Source organism: Lissotriton vulgaris, unplaced genomic scaffold (assembly GCF_964263255.1).
Source record: "Lissotriton vulgaris unplaced genomic scaffold, aLisVul1.2 SCAFFOLD_275, whole genome shotgun sequence".
Lineage (NCBI taxonomy): Eukaryota > Metazoa > Chordata > Amphibia > Caudata > Salamandridae > Lissotriton > Lissotriton vulgaris.
Window position 1 is genome coordinate 169,402 of NW_028252092.1, and position 22,153 is coordinate 191,554.

The 22,153-nt window shown below is 45.9% G+C and overlaps 1 protein-coding gene across 1 annotated transcript in view; it reads left to right on the forward strand.

Moving 5' to 3' along the window:
- The window catches only part of LOC147662666 (pepsin A-like), a 114,879-nt gene that overhangs the window by 62,583 nt on the left and 30,143 nt on the right, over positions 1–22,153 (forward strand). Inside the window, exon 6 of the mRNA XM_086950997.1 lies at positions 4,110–4,226. Coding sequence (XP_086807123.1) covers positions 4,110–4,226 — 117 coding nt within the window. The remainder of the gene's footprint in view (positions 1–4,109; positions 4,227–22,153) is intronic.

A 22,153-nucleotide genomic window follows, 5' to 3' on the forward strand; every position in this document is an offset into this window, starting at 1 on the left:
TGAATGCAAATTTCTAGATCAGAGGTGACATTTAGAGGAACATTATTGGGAAATGAATCAAGGAAAGAATTACATAATTGTTCTTATTTGGAATGCCCGAAGGAGATAATATAGTTTTTTGTTTCAATTAATCAAAAGTTAAAAAAATATTGTGATAAATATCTTCTAAATAAAAAATTACCTGCTTTATCCAAGATTGCCAAATCTTTGTATTTCAAGCAAGTTTTAACAATTGATTATATCATAATGACATATTTGAGGTATGAGAAATAGGAGATTGAAAGAGATTTTAAATCTTGTAATATTAAGTTTGTGGTCTTCAGAATGATGAACCTTGTTAGTAAAGTGGTAGAGTTAGACATAGTGAATAATGCAGGTAAAGGAAATGGTGATATCAAACTTTGTTCAATAAGAAGCCATAAAGGTGCATTATTAATCTCTGTATGATTAAACGAAAAGGAACTAGGGGGCATATTACCAAGCAATAGCGATAATTATCGCTATTGCTTGGTTAGAGACAAAAATTTACCGCTGAGCTGCGGCGATTTTTACCGCAAATAAACCTTGGTATTACCAAGGTTTATCGCAAATGCGATAAAAATCGCCGCAATGCATGAATATCGCTGAAAAGTCAGCGATATTCATACATTACCGAGCTAATGCTCTTAGCCATGTTATCCACCTCCCATTGGATAACATGGCTAAGAACTGCTCAGGGCAAGTGTTAGCTTTTGGAGATATTCACGCTTAGCGCGAATATCTCTAAAAGTTGGTAATAGGAGATAGCGATGTTAGCGACTGTTTTCAGTCGCTAACATCTTGGCACGCCCACTTTGCATGTCATTAGTGATAAATATCACTGACATGCAAAGTGGGGCCCAAGATGGTCGCTATCTCCTACTAGCTGTCGCTAACTGGTGTTAGCGACAGCTAGGTAATAGGGAGATAATTTTATCTCCGCTTTCTTGGCTTTTAAAGCCAAAAAAGCGGAGATAAACCCCCTTGATAATGTGCCCCTTTGTTTTGAAATAAGCGCATTAGGATCATTAAGAAAATCTAGCAAACCAAAACCACAATTACACTAAGCTATTTTTTATTTTTTATAGTGGGAGGTTTGTTATTCCAAATAAATTTAGATGAATGTGTATCTACATTTTTGTAAAACTTAACAGGAAATTGAGTAGGTATCATATAAAGGAGGTAAAACATTTTTGGAGAAACGATAATTTTTATAGAATCAACTTTCCCCAACCAGGATAGATGTAAGGTGGACCATTTATGAAATGTGTCTTTTATATGATTATGAATGCAACCACAATTCATTGTAAATGATTGTGTAATGGTATTAGAAAATAGGATACCAAGATATTTAAGTTTTGTTTTGCCATATTTATTCATTGTTGGGCAGCACATCAGAGGTACAAAGAACATTCAAAGGAAAAAAGTCTGTTTTATTAGTGTTTAAAGTATAACCTGAAAGCTGAGAGTATGTTTAAATTATATTTAATAGAGGAGGAATGGATGATTCAGGACTATTAATGTATAGTAGTACATCACCAGCATAGGCTGTGGTTTTTATAGCAACATCATTTATAATAAGGGCTTCAATTTCCATACAATTTTATTTTTTTTTTTTTTTTTTTTTTTTAATTATCTTTATTCAGACAAAATTTTTTTTTTTTTTTTTACCCCCCCCCCGCATTTTCTTTTACATCCGGTATGTTTATACCATTACACAGTCATTTACAACAAATACAGATTTGTATTAATAAACAAGTGATCAAAAATAAGAAAACAAAAAAGAAGAGAGCCAGAATACATATTTAAAACAATCATGACGCAAGGCTACAAAAACCACTAAACTTTAAATATTGTGTCCTATGTTCTCTCCATAAAACTTGTATCATTACCAAATTTTCTCAACTGTTAACCATAACATGTTTCTTACATTTCCATTTCTCAATAGGTACCCATATCTTACGCCCCAGAGCTTTTGCCTTCCTTCCTCTTCTATCGTATATGGCCCTCTCTAAATTATATGTAGATAGCAGTCTTGCTACCCACGTCTGAAACGACGGTGCTGATTTTTCCTTCCATGCTTTAGCTATGATTATCCTAAGTACTGCAGTTACCATGAATAAAAATTCTGGATAAATTGTATTTACATCTAGACTTACCCCCAAGATTATCAGCTCTTCCGTTAGTTTTGTTTGTATTCCCAGTGATTTATCCAGAAACTCTTCTATCGCTAGTTTAAGAGTATATAATTGTGGGCATGTAGCAAACATATGCGTTATATTAGCCTCTGTAGAGTTACACCTTGGACACGTTATCCCAGAGGAGCCGCCCCAGCTAGCTATTCTGGCTGGCGTGAAATATAAGGAATAAACTGTTTTATAATGTTGGGTTTGAAGTGTCGCTGAGCATAAAATAGTTCGACCATAATCTAAAGAGGTTTGCAAGTCTTCCGGTCGAGCCTTTACCTGTTCTCTCCATTTATTGCTGTATTTTTCTCTATCGTCTATCTTATAGACTTGGAGTTCTGCATATAGCTGTCTTATTGAGCATGGAAGGCTGCTTCCCAGGTATTCCATTATTCTACAGCTCTTCATCCCTCCTACGCCCCCTGTTTTTGTATGAAAGTAACTCCTCACTTGAAGGTATTTGAAAAAATTATTCCCAGCTAAGTTATATCTCTGCTGTATATTTTGAAATGTTAAAATTTCCCCCTCTGTGTCCATTAGATCCCCCAGTTTCCTAATCCCTTTTAAGTCCCATTCCCTCATAACTGTGTCACGGAAGATTTCCATTGGGAGATCGTTATTCATATAGAGCCTTAAGTACCTGTTGTACCTTCCCAGTCCTAGTTTTTTCCTTATTGTTTTCCAAATTTTATAGATCGCGCTCAAAGTCTTAAATTTTGTACGCTTAAAGTATGCGAAGTCCAATGTTTCCATACAATTTTAGATGGCAATGAGTAATGGAGAAAAAGTTCGTTCCTGTGTACAGGGTATTGGATTTGGAAAGAAGCGAGAGCACAGACACATAGCCCCTCATCCAATGGGATATTTAATTCTGATGGGTCTGGTAACTTCTGTTACATCATGAGGTCCCTGTGCCCTATAGGCCAGCAGGCCCCTAAAGGCAGCCACTCTTTTTTGCCGCTCCAGATACCAAGGAGTTAGATAGCTTTTAGCTCTCCAACCAGTCAGTTGGCATCCTTTTAATTGGTTTATAGGAAAATAAACCATACAAGCACATTTAAAAAAACAATAAAAATGTAACAAACACAATAAAAACATAGGGCCTCATTTATGAGGCTGTGCGTCACTTTTACGCCGCCGGTGCGTCACTTTTTGTGACGCACCAGTGGTGTAAAAAATGAGCCTTGTTGCACCGTATTTACAAAGTGACGCATCTGGGTAGATGCATCACTTTGTAAACCCCTGCGCCATATTATACCTGCGGCAGGTATAATATATGCAAGGGGGGCGTATTGACGCAAGGAAGGGTTGTAGAAGTGACGCAGTGAAATCTATGAGATTTCACTGCGTCACTTTTAGGACGCCGTTGCCTCAAAATCTTGCGCCTGCCTCACAGCAGGCCTAAGACTGATGCAGGCCCTTTCACATGGGGCTTGCCCCATGTGAAAGGACACATTTCTGGAGTTGCGTCACTTTTGAGGCACACTCCAGCAATGCGTCACTTTTGCGCTTACAGATACATCAGAAATACTGACGTATCTGTAACTCTTTGCGACATGATGCGTCATACATTCAATATGACGCATCAGGAATGTCGCAAGGAGTGCGCAGTGAAAAGTGACGCATCGCTGCTTTCACGCAGCGGTGCATCATTTCTCATAAATGAGGCCCATAGTACCAATAAAACATACAAATCATGTTAAGATCAAGCCGAATTCCATAAATTCAAATGTAAAATAAAAATAACTGAGGTGCTCCTTTCATGCATTGTATGCCTAATTCCTATGCAAAGTTTCACCTTTTCTAGCCTTTGGCTACTTGGACTTCTGTGTTTCCTTTCGCATTATTTATTATAATCATTTTTCTGTTGACAAATAACTGACGGTGGATGCTTTGCTTCCACAGTGATGATTCAACTGGGAGTTTTATCATGTTCGGAGGATGGGACCCTTCCTACTTCCAGGGAACCCTCAAGTGGGTCCCAGTCTTTATTGAAGAATTCTGGTTGATTTTAATGGACAGGTACGAACTCATCACCCAATCCTGAAGGAAGCATGTTCAGTCCATTTGTGTTTTTATTTAAGGAGTTGTGGAAAGTGCTGTGCAATCATGCTGTGATGGAATACTGCTAGATGCAAATGAAAAATGACTGTAGGAGAACTGAAAAGTTAAAGTTCTATCTTCTTCTTCATTGATACCCTAAAGAGTGACTTCCACTCTGCTGGAAGGATGGTCTCTGCATGGCTTGGTGAAGCTGTGCACCCCTGCCTTTGCACACATCTGACCGACTCTTGTGCCCCCCACCAGTGGCACTGATATTTAATGGGATCCACTGAGAGTTCTCCCATATTACAGATATCAGTGAAGGGGTAATATGAGCCTCGAATTCCCGCGAGTATGTGAACCGAGTGAGCACAACGTCTTCCACGCGGATTTGATGATGGTTCACCACGAAGAATAGTTTGAAAAAAATGGAATAGAAACCTGCATTTAAAGCAACATTTTCATATACATGTGATCATAAGCCATTCTCATTCAATACTAAATTACTTTGCATGGTGTGCAGAACCTACCTCATGCTCCCCAGGTATTGATTCTATTTTTTTCCGAATGTGCAGGGGGTGCCCCCGTATGTCAGTAACACTGTGCCGGGGCTAGTATGTGCCTTGGGTGTCCCCTTACACCAAGAGTGTCATACACCATGCAGGCCTAGCATTTTGCCGCCCATATACCATGGGTGACCCATATGTAAAAAATGACCTCTGTGGTTTCAGGGCCGCATTCTGACATTGTTCCCAGCCCTCAATCCACAATATGCCATGGTATTTCCGTGGTAAACAGTGTTTGCCAGGAATAATTTTCAACGCATGTAATTACAACTTAGTCGTTACAATGACCGCGTTGTAACAATGCATACCATTACCCCGCTATTCGACTTGCAGAGGGGGCAGTAGGTGTTGTATTTAAAATCCAACACATTCCCTACTGTTGCACATACTGGAGTTGGAATAGTAAATTATACTATTCCAACATCTAGCACCCCCCTAGAGCAAGTCGTTGTTGCAACTTGCGGAGTAAATATATACGTTGTTAAAACGCGTTCCAAACCCACAAGCAGATTGGGAATGCGGGCCAAGTGATGGGCTCTTTTACATTGCTCTTTACACCTGCTTTAAGAAGGAAACACTCCGGTGCTTAATTTGAGCCAGTGGTTGCCAGAGCTCGCCACCGGCACTAATGACAGTCCGCCACATGTAAGCACTATCGGTGTAATTTTGAGATGAGCACATCAAGAATATTTATTAATTCAATATACATTAAAATAAATAATACCTGCAACCCATGCCATTCTTATTTATTTATTTATTTATTTGTAAGAGCAACATTCATCCGAGAGGATATCACGGTGCTAGGAAAAGCACACACCTACAATGAAAAAACGTTCTAAAACTCAGTCGTTTCATTAAGCCCTGGGGAACAAATGAGTTTTTTGTTTTTTTCTGAATGACATATAGTCATTGGTAAGACGAATTTCCAGCGGAAGTTCGTTCCAATGAGTTGCTTTGGACGGCGGAATAGTCTGAAATGTCACACTTGTAGGAGTGTGTGTAGGAAGGTGGATTTCTGACTATATGGTTACCCCAACTTTTTGCCTAGTGTTTAGCTGGTTTTCCACTTAGTGGGCCTGGGATCCTGCTAATCAGGGCCCCAGGCTATCTGCTCTCACTGTAAAATGGACTCCATGTACTTTAGGTACATCTCCAATTGGATATTGGGTCACCTTATGAACCCCTGTATAGTGCACCATAGGTATCCAGGGCATAGGTGCATCCAAGGCCTACCGGCGGCTGCAGCATGTATTATGCCACCCCTGGCTGGCCATCCACATTGACACAACTGGATGATCACTCAGCTGGGGCAAGGTCGTGTAATCACCCCTTGCTTAGGTATAGTAACCCTATACCTACCATTACATATAGACACATATATACTTATAAGTCACTCCTATGACAGGCCTTGACAATCCTGAAGGCAGAGTGCTTGGTTTTATGTGAGATGGTGCTCTAGCATGAGCTGAGCCTGTCTGCAGCTTTCGGAACCATGTCCTTATAGCTGTTCTATGATATAGCCATACCATATACTCTTAAGTGCATTATAATCCTTGCGGTTAATGCTAACTTTGGTTTGGCTTTATCAAAACATGTTGAGTAAGGTGTCATACACCTTGGAATACTACCCCCCGCCAGTCCTGGCGGCGGGGGTAGCATTCCACCCTTCTAGAGGGAGAAGACATGTAGTTGGAGCTTTACCTGGTTAGAGTTAAACAGAGCCTCAGCATCACAAAATGGATGCTGCTGCCCCACACACAAGTCTGACCTCCTGCAGTTGGGAGCCCTTACAGCGAGGGAGGCCTGGACAATAGATTTCCTGCCCTGGGAGGTGCTAGCACCTCCCCAGACAGGCTATAGTGTATTGGGGCAGGGTGGGTTGAATTAAATGAGACACTGCCTGGGGCACACAAGGTGCTCCGTGCATAGCCCCGTTTAAACCAGTTGCTGCGGCACCCCAGCCCCAGCTCTGGTGCGAAACTGGACACCCCTTCCCAGGTTCCACCCATAGGAGCGACCTAGCAGGTAAGCCAGCCCCTTAGATTGGTATAAAGCTAGGAGCTGAGTCTAGAGACTTCAGATTGTCCTCCACTGAAACTCTGAAATGAAACTCTAGACCTTCGACATTCTACTGCAACTAGAAGACTTAAGAATCTCCCTTGTGGTCAAGGAGTGACCACCCTGTGCAAACAGGCACCATCAGTGACTTGCCGGTTTGCTTTGTTGACGCTCCCGCCGGAGCCCGAAGACTTAGTGATGCAGCCTCTGGACTTCCAGACTTCTCTGACCCTGACCCACATCCACAGCAAAGCTGAGACCCCTGGCGGACACGAGAGACGTGGGACCGGACTACCTGCAGTACCTGCTTTTTGCTAACTGTGTAGCTTCTGAGGTGTCCTCGAAATTGTGCATTGGGACTTGAGAAGCCCCAAACCCGAGCCTAAAGTACACTGAAGCTCAGCCCTCCACACTCCTCGAGTGCTGCGTGGGGCCTGCTCTTGCATTTCTCCTCGACGCATCTTTGCGGTTGCTAGCCCACTGGCTAGTAGCCCTCCTGAATACATCTCTACAAAACAACACCACTTGCCTGGTTTCTCCCGGCTTGCTCCTGCTTTCCTGTAAAGGGAAAGCTCCCCAGACCTTGCTGGTCTGAACAGAAGCCGATCTTCCTTTACTGCTTGGGTTGCCTTTGCCAAGGTTTGTTGACTCCAATCTGGAAACCGATACCGCCAACTGCGAGACCCTTTGTGGGACAGTCCGTATCCAGCTCCGGGTTGTTGTCGACGCCTCCTGGTCCACGTGGCTGCAGAGACAAGCTTCACTTCTTCACCTGTTTGCAGCTCGACATCGCCTGGTTCCTTCCTTCCTGGTCACTGGCTAGTGGCCCAGACTCTGTTCCCCTCTGCTTTCAGGTTCTTCACTGCTTTGATCCACCCTTGGATCCACCCGGACATCTTTCTCCTGGTCGCCTGCAGCATCTTTGTGCAGTTCTCCATAGGATTCGATGACGAAACCCGACACAAAAGAACACCTATGCACCCGGCTTCCCGGGGTGAGGTAACTCGAGTACTCCTGTGCTCCCGTGGGTAATAACTATCCAAGTGTACTACTTTAACTGGGTTATCCCTTTGTCCACCCGGAAGTGTCCGAAATCAACTACTTTGTTAACTTTATGTGCCCATTGAAAGTTTATGAGAACCCGCGTGTGTGTTTAGACACTACACACGCATCCTGTGAGACTCCTAATTCCTAACCTGTGGTTGTTCAGTGTAGTACCAGCAATTCCCTAAGCCCTAGGCCTATTCACCTGTTCTGAAGTGGTTCTTATACCACTTACTTAGTATATGATTCGTGAGACCCCTAGGGCAGAATTGTATTTGTGCAACTTATAGTATGCTTATTGAGTCACTTGTGCTGTATCTCGAACTCTGACCTCATAAAGAGTGCAGAGGGGTTGTGGAGGTAATAAATACATATATATTTTATATATACCTTGTGTGGTGTCCTTTCATTTGGTATTCAAGGAGTTAATATTGGTAAAACAATTGGCTTCACATGCCTTCTGAAGTATTAGCCTAAGGCTGCTTTGTCCGTGCTACCACTAGGATAGCTGGTCTATAAGGTTGACTTTACAACCATCACCATAAGGGTTGTTTGGACTGATACAGGGTGCCCACTAGAATAGTGGACATCACATATCAGGCCAACTTCTCACATTGGTGTGCAGCGGTTGGGATAAGAGCTTGCTGATTGTTTTACCATAATATCTTGAGATATCATTTGAAAGATCACATTAAGGTACCTTGAGGTACATATAATACAAGTCTTAAAATACTTAAGTTCTACTGAACTTAGTTGTTGTAGAGCAAAGGGCCTAGTACACCCTGACTACAACTCCTAGAGAGGTTCTAGTAGGTAACACTTAGTGTAGGTAGGTGCACACACCACACCTCACTAGTAGGTGTGGGCGGAAAATCCGTTTCGCTCGCGGATTTTGCGGATTTTCGGGAAATTCGCAATCCGTGAGATTCGCGAATCTCCCGCAAAATCCGCAAATCCGCGAGCAGCGGATTTTGCTCGCACTGCTCGCACTGTTCGCGGGAGTTCGCGGCTTCCCAGTACAACTTCGCGCCCCGCGAATAAGTGCAAAATTGCAGAAATACAATCTAATCAAAACTGAAACTACTTACCAGGTTCAAAAGTTCAGGCTCATCATTAGTAGCCATTTCCTGTAGTGCTTGCTGAGGGGCCCCTCCAGAGTTCAGTTGCCAGTTGCAACTATTATGTGACCCTGCTCTGAACCTCAGAATAGTTACACATATGCCACAAAGGTCCTGAATTACAGCTAAGGGAGACAAGCAGGAGCCAGGCTGGCAGTTCAAATCCATTAATCAGCCCCTAATTCATTATTGTCAGTTGGGGCAGGGCAGGTGTTGTAACTAATTTTGCAACAATGAAAGCACTTAGCAAGTGCAAAAGTTCACTAATCAGGAAGCACTAAGGAAGCAGGTGCCAGCTAAAAAAATATTCTGTGACACATTAATCAGCCCCAAATTAATTCAGGTCACTTGAGGCAGGGAAGGTGTGCTTGCGTTGCCACAATAATGTACACTGACTGGACAACCAGAGGGTGCTGTGATGAAACAGAGGGTGGCATGGGTGGGCCAGAGGGTGGCATGAGTAGTCAGAGAGTGGCAGTGGTGACAGAGAGTGGCAGTGATGAAGAAGAGTGTCCCAAACAGGCTGGACACGTAGAAACAACAAGTTCGTGAAACTTGCGACCCGACAGGTAAGTTCGCAATTTGCGACATTGTACAAAACCCTCGCGAACTGGCAGAAACCCGCGCAAACACACAAAAAAAAAATCCGCAAATTCGCGAGAATTCGCGGATTTTGCGGATTGCGAGTTCGCAAATCCGCAAAATTCGCGAACGCGAGATTCGCAAAATTCGCCCATGCTTACTCACTAGATCATGTCTCTGAGAGCAGAACCAAGTAGTTCTCTCCCACTGGAGGTAGATCCTTTAAGGATACCTTCCAGATATGATACCCTAACTTTCCATGATTTGAGGCACTTGTGCACAACAAGAAGGTTAAAACAGGGTTCCAACCCTACCCTCAAGCACCTGATTGAGCTCATGGAAGAATATGATGCTCAGAAAGCCTCTAATACAGGTCTGTCAGGTAATGCAGAAGAGGGACAGCCCTCAACAAAAGATTCCCCCTGATCAGAATCTAATTGATGAAGATGAGGCAGAAGAAGTGGATGAGGATGAGGATGGCCAGGCCCAAGTGAAAGTACTTAGCCAAGCCAACTTAAGCCTACGTGGGAATGGAGGGGGCATAGCCCCATATAGACCCCCAAGCAGGCTTAACACTGAGCACAGGAGGAGGAGATCCCTATCCAGTGACTCTCAGCACTCTGGTGTCTCACTAGGGTCAGATGTTGTTAGGAGAATGTCTTCCCCTGAGAAAAGGGAACATCAGGCCAGAATGAAAGAAGTCAATCTGAGGACTGAGAGGCAAGAACTTGCCCTAGCCAAAGAGAGACTTGCTCTTGCAAGCGAACAAAAGTTAAGTGGGTTAGAACCCGATGGTGGCAGGAATATCCCTAAGGATAAAGATAGATCCTATGATACTAGAAATCTAAGCAAGATTGTCCCACCCTACAAAGTTGGGAATGACATCCACAAATGGATAACTGCTTTGGAGAGGGCTTGCAAAGTACAGCAGGTACCCGAAAGTCAGTGGGCAGCAATCTTATGGCTCTCCTTTTCAGAAAAAGTTAGAGATAAGCTCCTCATAGTTAGTGATGAGGATGCTAATAACTACAAAGTCCTGAAGAGTGCTCTGATTGATGGGTTTGGCTTAACCACTGAGCAATATAGGTTGTTGTTCAGGGATACCCAAAAGACACAGACTCAGGACTGGCCTGATTTTGTAGATTGTGCTACTAAGGCTCTGGAAGGGCTGGTTATTGGGCAGCAAAGTACATGACTATACAGGATTTTATAATCTGATTATGAGGGAGCAGACCCTTAGTAATTGTCAAAACCAGCTTCTACACCAGCACCTGGTGGACTCTGATCTGACATCTTCATAAGAATTGGGTAAGAGGGCAGACAAATGGGTCAGAACCGGGATTAGGCCTAAAAATCAGGATGGTGACCAGAAGAAAGATTCTACCAAGAAACCTTATTGCCATGCCTGTAAACAGCCTGGCTACTGAAAGACTGACAGTAGTTGCCCAAAGGCCAACAATAAGGAGAACATTCCTCCAAGTAACACTCCAAGACCTCCTGTTACTAATGATAGTAATCCCCCAGGTGGTGCGAGTACCCCCAAAACTGTGGCTGGGTATACCTGGGGAACTCAGGTGGACTCTGGCCTAATCAGGTCCCCTAATACAGAAACTCTAGCCTGTGAAAATGGCATGGGGTTTGCCAAATTCACTGCTTGTCCCAACACTTTGGGCAAGTACAGACAGGAGCCCCTCATCAATGGCCAGATAGTTGATGCCTACAGAGACACAGGGGCTAGCATCACCATGGTGACTGACAGTCTAGTCCCCTCAGGACAACTTTTACCTGGGGTCACCTATCAGGTGATCAACATTGATGGGGTACAGATAGATCATCCCATGGCAGTAGTAAATCTCAGCAGGGGAGGTGTCACTGGCCCAAAGAGAGTGGCAGTGTCGACAAACCTGCCTGTAGATTGTCTACTGGGAAATGATCTAGAGATCTCAGCCTGGGCTGGGGTAGAGCAAGAAACCCATTCCAAAATGTTTGTGGGGTTGTGTTGGTCGCAGCCCCAGCTCAAGCAGAATTCCTCCCTGAAAAGGTTGGAAGGGCTGTGATATTCACAGCCCAAGCTCAAGCAGACTTCCCTGAAAAGGTTAGCAGGGCTGTGATGGTCACAGCCGACACACAAACAGAGTTCCTTCCTGAAAAGGTTGGTAGGGCTGTGATGGTCACAGCCCAAACTCAAACAGATTTTAGTGTTGTGAAGCCTGAAACTATGGATCACTCCACTCAGACAGAGAGTATTGGGGAGGAATAAAGTCTCCCTCCCACCAGAGACTAGGTGAAAGTCAGCCTCCTCAGGGAACTGACCCTACCCCTTGTGAAGGAACTGCCCCAGAGGTAGTCAGGCCTAGCCTGGCAGAGCCCCTGATGTCAGTGGACCCTTCCAAGGTGGGACCCAGTCAGGAGCAGGTAACCTGCCCCTCTCTACCCTGCCTCAGTCAGCCCAGTGCTGAAGAGGTCAGGGAGGCCAGTGGACCCCAAAGGGCCTCCTGTCCACAGGAACTCCCACCCTCCCCCATCAGCAGATTAGGGGCACCAAAGCTAGCAGCCCTGGCAAGGTGAAAATTCCAAAAACTCCTAAGGGATCTCCCTTACACCTAGTTAGGAACCTCCCCCAGATGGACTCTGTTGGGCACAGCCAAACCTGGGACCTAAGGGCCCCAAACCTGACCTGTCCCTCCAGTGAGCCAACAAAAGGCAGCCTCCAGCTGTAGGCAGCAGAGGTTGACCCTGAGAGCACAGTGCAACTCAGTCAAGACAGGAAAGGCCTACATGGTGGAAAGTGATTGGAGGAAGTTGAGCCCTACATTAAAGGAGCCTAACTTCAGTACTCCATCTCAACACCAGCCTTTTACTTTGCCAAAACACACCACAGGTTGAGATTCCCTATGGCGGATACCCTATGATACCCTTAGATTAGGGGATTGCTTAGTGGACCATGCGACATGGGGGTTACCATTATAGTACAGGTACTATATTATATTTCCACTTAGGCAATATACTCTTACCTGGTCAAGGATAACCTTACCTCCTTTCGTTTGGGGGGGGGGGTTGTGTAGAAAGGTCGATATCTGACTATATGGTTACCCCAACTTTTTACCTAGTGTTTAGCTGGTTTTCGACTTAGTGGACCTGGGATCCTGCTAATCAGGGCCCCAGGCTATCTGCTCTCACTGTAAAATGGACTCCATGTACTTTAGGTACATCTCCAATTGGATATTGGGTCACCTTATGAGCCCCTGAATAGTGTACCATAGGTACCAGGGCATAGGTGCATCTGAGGCCTACCAGGGGCAGCAGCATGTATTATGCCAAACCTGGCTGGCCATCCACATTGACACAACTGGCCAATCACTCAGCTGGGACAAGGTCCTGTAATCACCCCTTGCTTAGGTATATTATCCCTATACCTACCATTACATATAGACAAATATATACCTAGAAGTCACTCCTATGGCAGGCCTTGACAATCCTGAAGGCAGAGTACTTTGTTTTATGTGAGATGGTGCTCTAGCATGAGCTGAGCCTGTCTGCAGCTTTCAGAACCATGTCCTTATAGCTGTTCTATGATATCGCCATACCATATACTCTTAAGTGCATTATAATCCTTGAGGTTAATGCTAACTTTGGTTTGGCTTTATCAAAACATGTTGTGTAAGGTGTCATACATTTTGGGATACTACCCCTGCCATTCCTGGCAGCGGGGGTAGCATTCTACCCTTCTAGAGGTAGAAGACATGTAGTTGTAGCTTTACCCGGTTAGAGTTAAACAGAGCCTCAGCATCACAAAATGGATGCTGCTGCCAAATGGATGCTGCTGCCACAGACACAAGTCTGACCTCCTGCAGCTGGGAGCCCTTCCAGGGAGGGAGGCCTGGACAATAGATTTCCTACCTTGGGAGGTGCTAGCACCTCCCCAGACAGACTATAGTGTATTGGGGCAGGGTGGGTTGAATGAAATGAGACACTGCCTGGGGCACACAAGGTGATCCATGCATAGCCCGGTTCAAACCAGTTGCTGGGGCACTCCAGTCCCAGCTCTGGCGTGAAACTGGACAAAGGGAAAGGGGTGTAGCCACCCCTTCCCAGGTTCCACCCATAGGAGGGACCTAGCAGGTAATCCAGCCCCTTTGATTAGTATAAAGCTAGGAGCTGAGTCTAGAGACTTTAGATTATCCTGAACTGAAACTCTGAAACGAAACTCTGGACCTTCGACATTCTACTGCAACTAGAAGACTTAAGAATCTCCCTTGTGGTCAAGGATTGACCACCCTGTGCAAACAGGCACCATCAGTGACTTGCAGGTTTGCTTTGTCGACGCTCCCGCCGGAGCCCGAAGACTTAGCGATGCAGCCTCTGGACTTCCAGACTTCTCTGACCCGACCCACATCCACAGCAAAGCTGGGACCCCTGGCGGACACTAGAGACGTGGGACCGGACTACCTGCAGTACCTGCTTTTTGCTAACTGTGTAGCCTCTGAGGTGTCCTCGAAGTTGTGCATTGGGATTTGAGAAGCCCTAACCCGAGCCATAAGTGCACCGAAGCTCAGCTCTCCATACTCCACAAGTGCCGCGTGGGGCCTGTTCTTGCATTTCTCCTTGATGCATCTTTGCGGTTGCTAGCCCGCTGGCTAGTAGCCCTCCTGAATATATCTCTACAAAACAAACACCACTTGCTTGGTTTCTCCAGGCTTGCTCCTGCTTTCCTGTAAAGGAGAAGCTCCCCAGACCTTGCTGGGCTGAACAGAAGCCGATCTTCTCTTCCTGCATGGGTTGCCTTTGCCAAGGCTTGTTGACTCTAATCCGAAAGCCGAATTTGCCAACAGCGAGATCCTTTGTGGGACAGTCCGTATCCAGCTCTGGGTCATCGTCGACACCTCCTGGTCCACGAGGCTGCGGAGACAAGCTTCATTTCTTCACCTGTTTGCAGCTCGACATCGCCTGGTTCCTTCCTGGTTCCTTCCTGGTCACTGGCTAGTGGCCCAGACTCTGTCCCCTCTGCTTTCAGGTTCTTCACTGCTTCGATCCACCCTTGGATCCACCCGGACATCTTTATCCTGGTCGCCTGCAGCATCTTTATGCAGTTCTCCATAGGTTTCGATGACGAAACCCGACACGAAAGAACACCTATGCACCCGGCTTCCCGGGGTGAGGTAACTCGAGAACTCCTGTGCTCCTGTGGGTAATAACTATCCAAGTGTCCTACTTTAACTGGGTTATCCCGTTGTCCACCCGGAAGTGTCCGAAATCAACTACTTTGTTAACTTTACGTGCCCATTGAAAGTTTATGAGAACCCGCGTGTGTTTAGACACTACTCCTACTTCCTAACCTGTGGTTGTTCAGTGTAGTCCCAGTGATTCCCTAGGCCCTAGGCCTATTCACCTGTTCTGAAGTGGTTCTTATACCACTTACTTAGTATATGGTTCGTGAGGCCCCTAGGGCAGAATTGTATTTGTGCAACTTATAGTATGCTCATTGAGTTACTTGTGCTGTATCACGAACTCTGACCTCATAAAGAGTGCAGAGGGGTTGTGGAGCTAATAAATACATATATATTTGATATATACCTTGTGTGGTGTCCTTTCATTTGGTATTCAATGAGTTAATATGGGTAAAACAATTGGCTTCACATGCTCTCTGAAGTGTTAGCCTAAGGCTGCTTTGTCCATGCTACCACTAGGATAGCTGGTCTATAAGGTTGACTTTACAACCATCACCATAAGGGTTGTTAGGACTGATACAGGGTGCCCACTAGAATAGTGGACATCACATATCAGGCCAACGTCTCACAGTATGATTGCTAGTAGTTGTGTTGGTGCTCCTATTGGCAGCGCTGGCAAGGGCAATTAGTTATGCAAGCTTCAGTGGCATTCTGAGTAGGGCCCTGGGACTTGATATTTTACAAATGAGCACTGGAACACTCCATCTGACTTGTCAGGGGGCACTTTTCAGGGTACTTGTGGGGCATTTTACAATCCCTTGTGCCGCCGGTGCATCACTTTTTGCGACTCACCGCCTGCAAAGTGTTGTGCTCCACATTTACAAGGACACGTAAAGCCACCGTGTGTGACTTTTCGTGTCCTTGTAAATACAACCCCTTTTCACGCAGCACTTTGCATGAAAGGGGATTTTCATGGGTGTTGCTGTGGGTGTTCTTACCATCACCCATGGATTATGACTCATTTCCATATTTACAACGTTTTCTAAACGTGGAAATGCATCAGAATCATAAGGAGGTGCAACAAGGACAAATCCTTTTATTAATCCTCATTTTTTTCTCTTTCTATGCGAGCTGCATTTTGTAGCACACATAGAATGTGGAAAACACCTCTCATGATAGTTTTTGTGCAGGAAGGTGTCCCTTCCTGCACAAAAACAATCATCCCAACTACACAGACACAATTGCACCATGGTGCAAGGGTGCCTCTATCCTTTCAGGAAGATCAAGATTTGGAAGATGTGCATCTGTATGCCCCCAACTTTCTCAAATTTCTGACACACCCTGTGAATTACTAGCATTTTCCATGGGGATGTGCTATGCAAGTTCAAATGGGATCTGCTGTGCATGTTTTTTGGGGGGAGAATTGTGCTGTGCCTGTTCCATTGGGATGTGCTGTGCATGTTCTGTGTGTGTGGATGTGCTGTGCTTGTTCTGGGCAGATATGCTGTGCATCTTCCGTGTGGATGTGCTGTGCATGCTTCGTAGCGATGTGCCCTTCATTTGCTATGGAGATACTCTGTGTATGTTCCCAGAGCATGTGCTGTGCATGTTCCTTGGGTATGTGCTGGGCATGTCTAGTGGGGATGTACTGTGCAGGTCATGTGGGGATGGGCTGTGCATGTTCCTTGGAGTTGTACCGCGCATGTTTCATGATATGTACTGTGCATGTTTCATGGTATCTACTGTGCATGTCCCATGGGGAAGTGCTGTGCATGTCACATGTGGATGTGCTGAGCATGTCTCATGGGGATATATTGTTCATCTTCCCTGGGCATGTACTGTGCATGTCCTGTGGGGATGTGCTGTGAATATTCCATGGAGTTGTGCTGTCTATGTTCCGTGATGATGTGCTGTGCACGGTCCGTGGGGCTGTGCTGTGTATGATGTGTGGGGTTACGCTGTGCACGTTCTATGGTGGTGTGCTGTGCACGTTCTGTGGTGATGTGTTGTGCATGTTCTGTGGTATGTACTGGGCATTTTCTGTAGAGATGTCCTGTGAATGTTACATGGGGATGTGCTGTGCATGTTTTGTTGAGATGTGCTGTGCATATCCTGTGGGATGTGCTGTACATGTTCTGTGAAGGATGCAGGTGGATGTTATGTGGTGATGAGATGTGCATGCTCCATGGTCATGTGCTGTGCATGTTCTGTGCGATGCACGGTGCATCTTCTATGGGGATGTGCTGTGCATCTTCTGTGGGGCTGTGCTGTGTATGCTCCCTGGAGATGTTCTGTGCATATTCCGTGTTACGCGCTGTGCAGGTTCCATAGGATGTGCTGTACATGTTCTGTTCATGTTCTAAGGGGATGTAATGTGCATGCTCTGTGAGATGTAATGTGTATGTTCCGTGGGATGTGCTGTGTATATTCCATGGGTATGTGCTGTGTATGATCTGTGGGTTGTGCTGGTCATTTCCTTTGGGGATGTGCTTTACATGTTCCATGGGGATATGCTTTGCACGTTCCATGGGATGTGCTGTACATGTCCCATGGGATGTGCTGTGCATGTTCCATGGGATGTGCTAGGCATTTTCCATGGGATGTGCTCTGCATGTCCCATGGGATGTTATGTGCATGTTCCATGGGATGGCTGTACATGTCCTATGGGATGTGCTGTGCATGTTTCCATGGGATGTGTTGCACATGTTCCATTGGATGTGTTGTACATGTTCCGTGGGATGTACTGTGTATATTCCATGGAGATGTGCTGTGCATGATCTGTGGGTTGTGCAGTTCATGTTCTATGGGGATGTGCTTTACATGTTCCATGGGGATGTGCTGTGAATGTTCAATGGGCATGTGCTGTGCATGTTCCATGGGAATGTGCTGTGCATGTTCAATGGAATGTTCTGTGCATGTTCCATGGGATGTGCTGTGCATGTTCCATGGGATGTGCTGTGCATGTTCTATGGGAAGTGCTGTGCATGTTCCATGGGATGTGCTGTGCATATTCCATGTGATGTTTTGTGAATGTTCTGTGGGATGTGTTGTGCATGTTCCATTGGATGTGTTGTACATGTTCCGTGGGATGTACTGTGGAGAAGTGTGGCTCAGGGGTTAGAGGCGGCAGACCCGGAAGCTGAGATCGGCCCTGGACCAGGGTTCAATTCCCCGCCTCGACGGGGCTTGGGCTCAATAATTCCACGGACTCGATAATTCTCGCTCCGGTGCCTACTCGACTCAAGGGTTCACACTCTGCGACTCTGGGCAATAGCTTGCTTAATCTCCACAACGGCCCCTCGCGGCGGGATGCCTGGCTTTCACCTTGTGGATACCCTGCCGGGGTTATCTCACAGGGGAATACCAGGACGGGTTCCCTAAGCAAGCGCTTAGATGCCTGCGATGTGGGCGGTTTGCGCTATATAAATACATGTACATGTACATATATTCCATGGGGATGTGCTGTGCATGATCTGTGGGTTGTGCTGTTCATGTTCCATGGGGATGTGCTGTGCATGTTCAATAGGCATGTGCTGCGCATGTTCCTCGGGAATGTGCTGTGTATGTTCCATGGAATGTGCTGTGCATGTTCCATTTTATGTGCTGTACATGTCCCATAGGATGTTATGTGCATGTTCCATGGGATGCGCTGTGCATGTTCCATGGGATGTGCTGTGCATGTTCCATGGGATGTGCTGTGCATTTTCTATGGGATGTGCTGTGCATGATCTGTGGGTTGTGCTGTTCATGTTCTATGGGGATGTGCTTTACATGTTCCATGGGGATGTGCTGTGAATGTTCAATGGGCATGTGCTGTGCATGTTCCATGGGAATGTGCTGTGCATGTTCAATGGAATGTTTTGTGCATGTTCCATGGGATGTGCTGTGCATGTTCCATGGGATGTGCTGTGCATGTTCTATGGGAAGTGCTGTGCATGTTCCATGGGATGTGCTGTGCATATTCCATGGGATGTGTTGTGAATGTTCTGTGGGATGTGTTGGGCATGTTCCATTGGATGTGTTGTACATGTTCCGTGGGATGTACTCTGTATATTCCATGGGGATGTGCTGTGCATGATCTGTGGGTTGTGCTGTTCATGTTCCATGGGGATGTGCTGTGCATGTTCAATAGGCATGTGCTGCGCATGTTCCTCGGGAATGTGCTGTGTATGTTCCATGGAATGTGCTGTGCATGTTCCATTTTATGTGCTGTACATGTCCCATGGGGTGTTATGTGCATGTTCCATGGGATGCGCTGTGCATGTTCCATGGGATGTGCTGTGCATGTTCCATGGGATGTGCTGTGCATTTTCTATGGGATGTGCTATGAATGTTGGTGGGATGTGTTGTACATGTTCCATGGGATATGCTGTGCATGTTCCATGGGATGTGCTGTGCATGTTCAATGGAATGTGCTGTGCATGTTCCATGGGAATGTGCTGTGCATGTTCCATATGATGTGCTGTGCATTTTCTATGAGATGTGCTGTGCATTTTCTATGGGATGTGCTGTGCATTTTCTATGGGATGTGCTATGAATGTTCTCTGGGATGTGTTGTACATGTTCCATGGGATGTGTTGTACATGTTCCATGGGATATGCTGTGCGTGTTCCATGGGGATGTGCTGTGCATGTTCAATGGGCATGTGCTGTGCATGTTCAATGGGAATGTGCTTTGCATGTTCAATTGAATGTGCTGTGCATGTTCCATGGAATGTGCTGTGCACGTTCCATGGGATGTGCTGTACATGTCCCATGGGATGTGCTGTGCATGTTCCATGGGATGTGCTATGCATATTCCATGGGATGTGCTCTGCATGTCCCATGGGATGTTATGTGCATGTTCCATGGGATGGCTGTACATGTCCTATGGGATGTGCTGTGCATGTTTCCATGGGATGTGTTGCACATGTTCCATTGGATGTGTTGTACATGTTCCGTGGGATGTACTGTGTATATTCCATGGAGATGTGCTGTGCATGATCTGTGGGTTGTGCTGTTCATGTTCTATGGGGATGTGCTTTACATGTTCCATGGGGATGTGCTGTGAATGTTCAATGGGCATGTGCTGTGCATGTTCCATGGGAATGTGCTGTGCATGTTCAATGGAATGTTCTGTGCATGTTCCATGGGATGTGCTGTGCATGTTCCATGGGATGTGCTGTGCATGTTCTATGGGAAGTGCTGTGCATGTTCCATGGGATGTGCTGTGCATATTCCATGTGATGTTTTGTGAATGTTCTGTGGGATGTGTTGTGCATGTTCCATTGGATGTGTTGTACATGTTCCGTGGGATGTACTGTGTATATTCCATGGGGATGTGCTGTGCATGATCTGTGGGTTGTGCTGTTCATGTTCCATGGGGATGTGCTGTGCATGTTTAATAGGCATGTGCTGCGCATGTTCCTCGGGAATGTGCTGTGTATGTTCCATGGAATGTGCTGTGCATGTTCCATTTTATGTGCTGTACATGTCCCATGGGATGTTATGTGCATGTTCCATGGGATGCGCTGTGCATGTTCCATGGGATGTGCTGTGCATGTTCCATGGGATGTGCTGTGCATTTTCTATGGGATGTGCTGTGCATGATCTGTGGGTTGTGCTGTTCATGTTCTATGGGGATGTGCTTTACATGTTCCATGGGGATGTGCTGTGAATGTTCAATGGGCATGTGCTGTGCATTTTCCATGGGAATGTGCTGTGCATGTTCAATGGAATGTGCTGTGCATGTTCCATGGGATGTGCTGTGCATGTTCAATAGAATGTGCTGTGCATGTTCCATGGGAATGTGCTGTGCATGTTCGATGGGATGTGCTGTGCATTTTCTATGAGATGTGCTGTGCATTTTCTATGGGATGTGCTGTGCATTTTCTATGGGATGTGCTATGAATGTTCTCTGGGATGTGTTGTACATGTTCCATGGGATGTGTTGTACATGTTCCATGGGATATGCTGTACATGTTCCATGGGGATGTGTTGTGCATGTTCAATGGGCATGTGCTGTGCATGTTCCATGGGAATGTGCTTTGCATGTTCAATTGAATGTGCTGTGCATGTTCCATGGAATGTGCTGTGCATGTTCCATGGGATGTGCTGTGCATTTTCCAATGGGATGTACTGTGCATATTCCATGGGATGTGTTGTGAATGTTCTGTGGGATGTGTTGTGCATGTTCCATTGGATGTGTTGTACATGTTCCGTGGGATGTACTGTGTATATTCCATGGGGATGTGCTGTGCATGATCTGTGGGTTGTGCTGTGCATGTTCAATGGGCATGTGCTGTGCATGTTCCTCTGGAATGTGCTGTGTATGGTCCATGGAATGTGCTGTGCATGTTCCATTTTATGTGCTGTACATGTCCCATGGGATGTTATGTGCATGTACCATGGGATGCGCTGTGCATGTTCCATGGGATGTGCTGTGCATGTTCCATGGGATGTGCTGTGCATGTTCCATGGGATGTTCTGTGCATGTTCCATGGGATGTGCTGTGCATTTTCCATGGGATGTGCTGTGAATGTTCTGTGGGATGTGTTGTACATGTTCCATGGGATGTGTTGTACATGTTTCATGGGATGTGCTGTGCATGTTCCATGGGGATGTGCTGTGCATGTCCTGTTTGGATGTGCTGTGTATTTTCTGTGGGGATGTTCTGTGCATGTTCCTTGGGATGTGCAGTGCATGTTCTGAGGGGATGTGCTGTGCATGTTCCATGGGATGTTCTGTGGGGATGTACTGTGCATGTTCCATGGGATGTGCTGTGCATGTCCTGTGGGGATGTGCTGTGCATGTTCTGTGGGGATGTGCTGTGCATGTTCCATGGGATGTGCTATTCATGTTCTGTGGGGTGTGCTGTGCATGTTCCATTGGAATGTGCTATGCATTTTCCATGGGGATGTGCTGTGCAGGTTCTGTAGGGATGTGCTGTGTATTTTCAGAGGGATGTGCTGTGCATGTTTCGGGGGATATGCTGTGCATGTTCCCCGGGGATGTGCTGTGCATGTTCAATGGGATGTTATATGCATTTTCTGTAGAGATGTGCTGTATATGTTCTGTGGGATGTGCTGTCTATGTTCCATGGGATGTGCTATGCATGTTCTGTGGGATGTGCTGTGCATGTTCCATTGGCATGTGCTATGCATGTTCGAGGGGGATGAGCTGTGCATGTTCTGTGGGGATGTGCTGTGTATTTTCTGAGGAATGTGCTGTGCATGTTCCCTGGGTATGTGCTGTGCATGCTCTGTGGGGAAGTGATGTGCCTGTTTCATGAGATGTGCTGTGCATGTTCCATAGAATGTGCTGTACATGTTCTGTGGGGTTTGGTGTGGATGTTCCATGGGATGTGTTGTGCATGTTCCATGGGATGTTCTG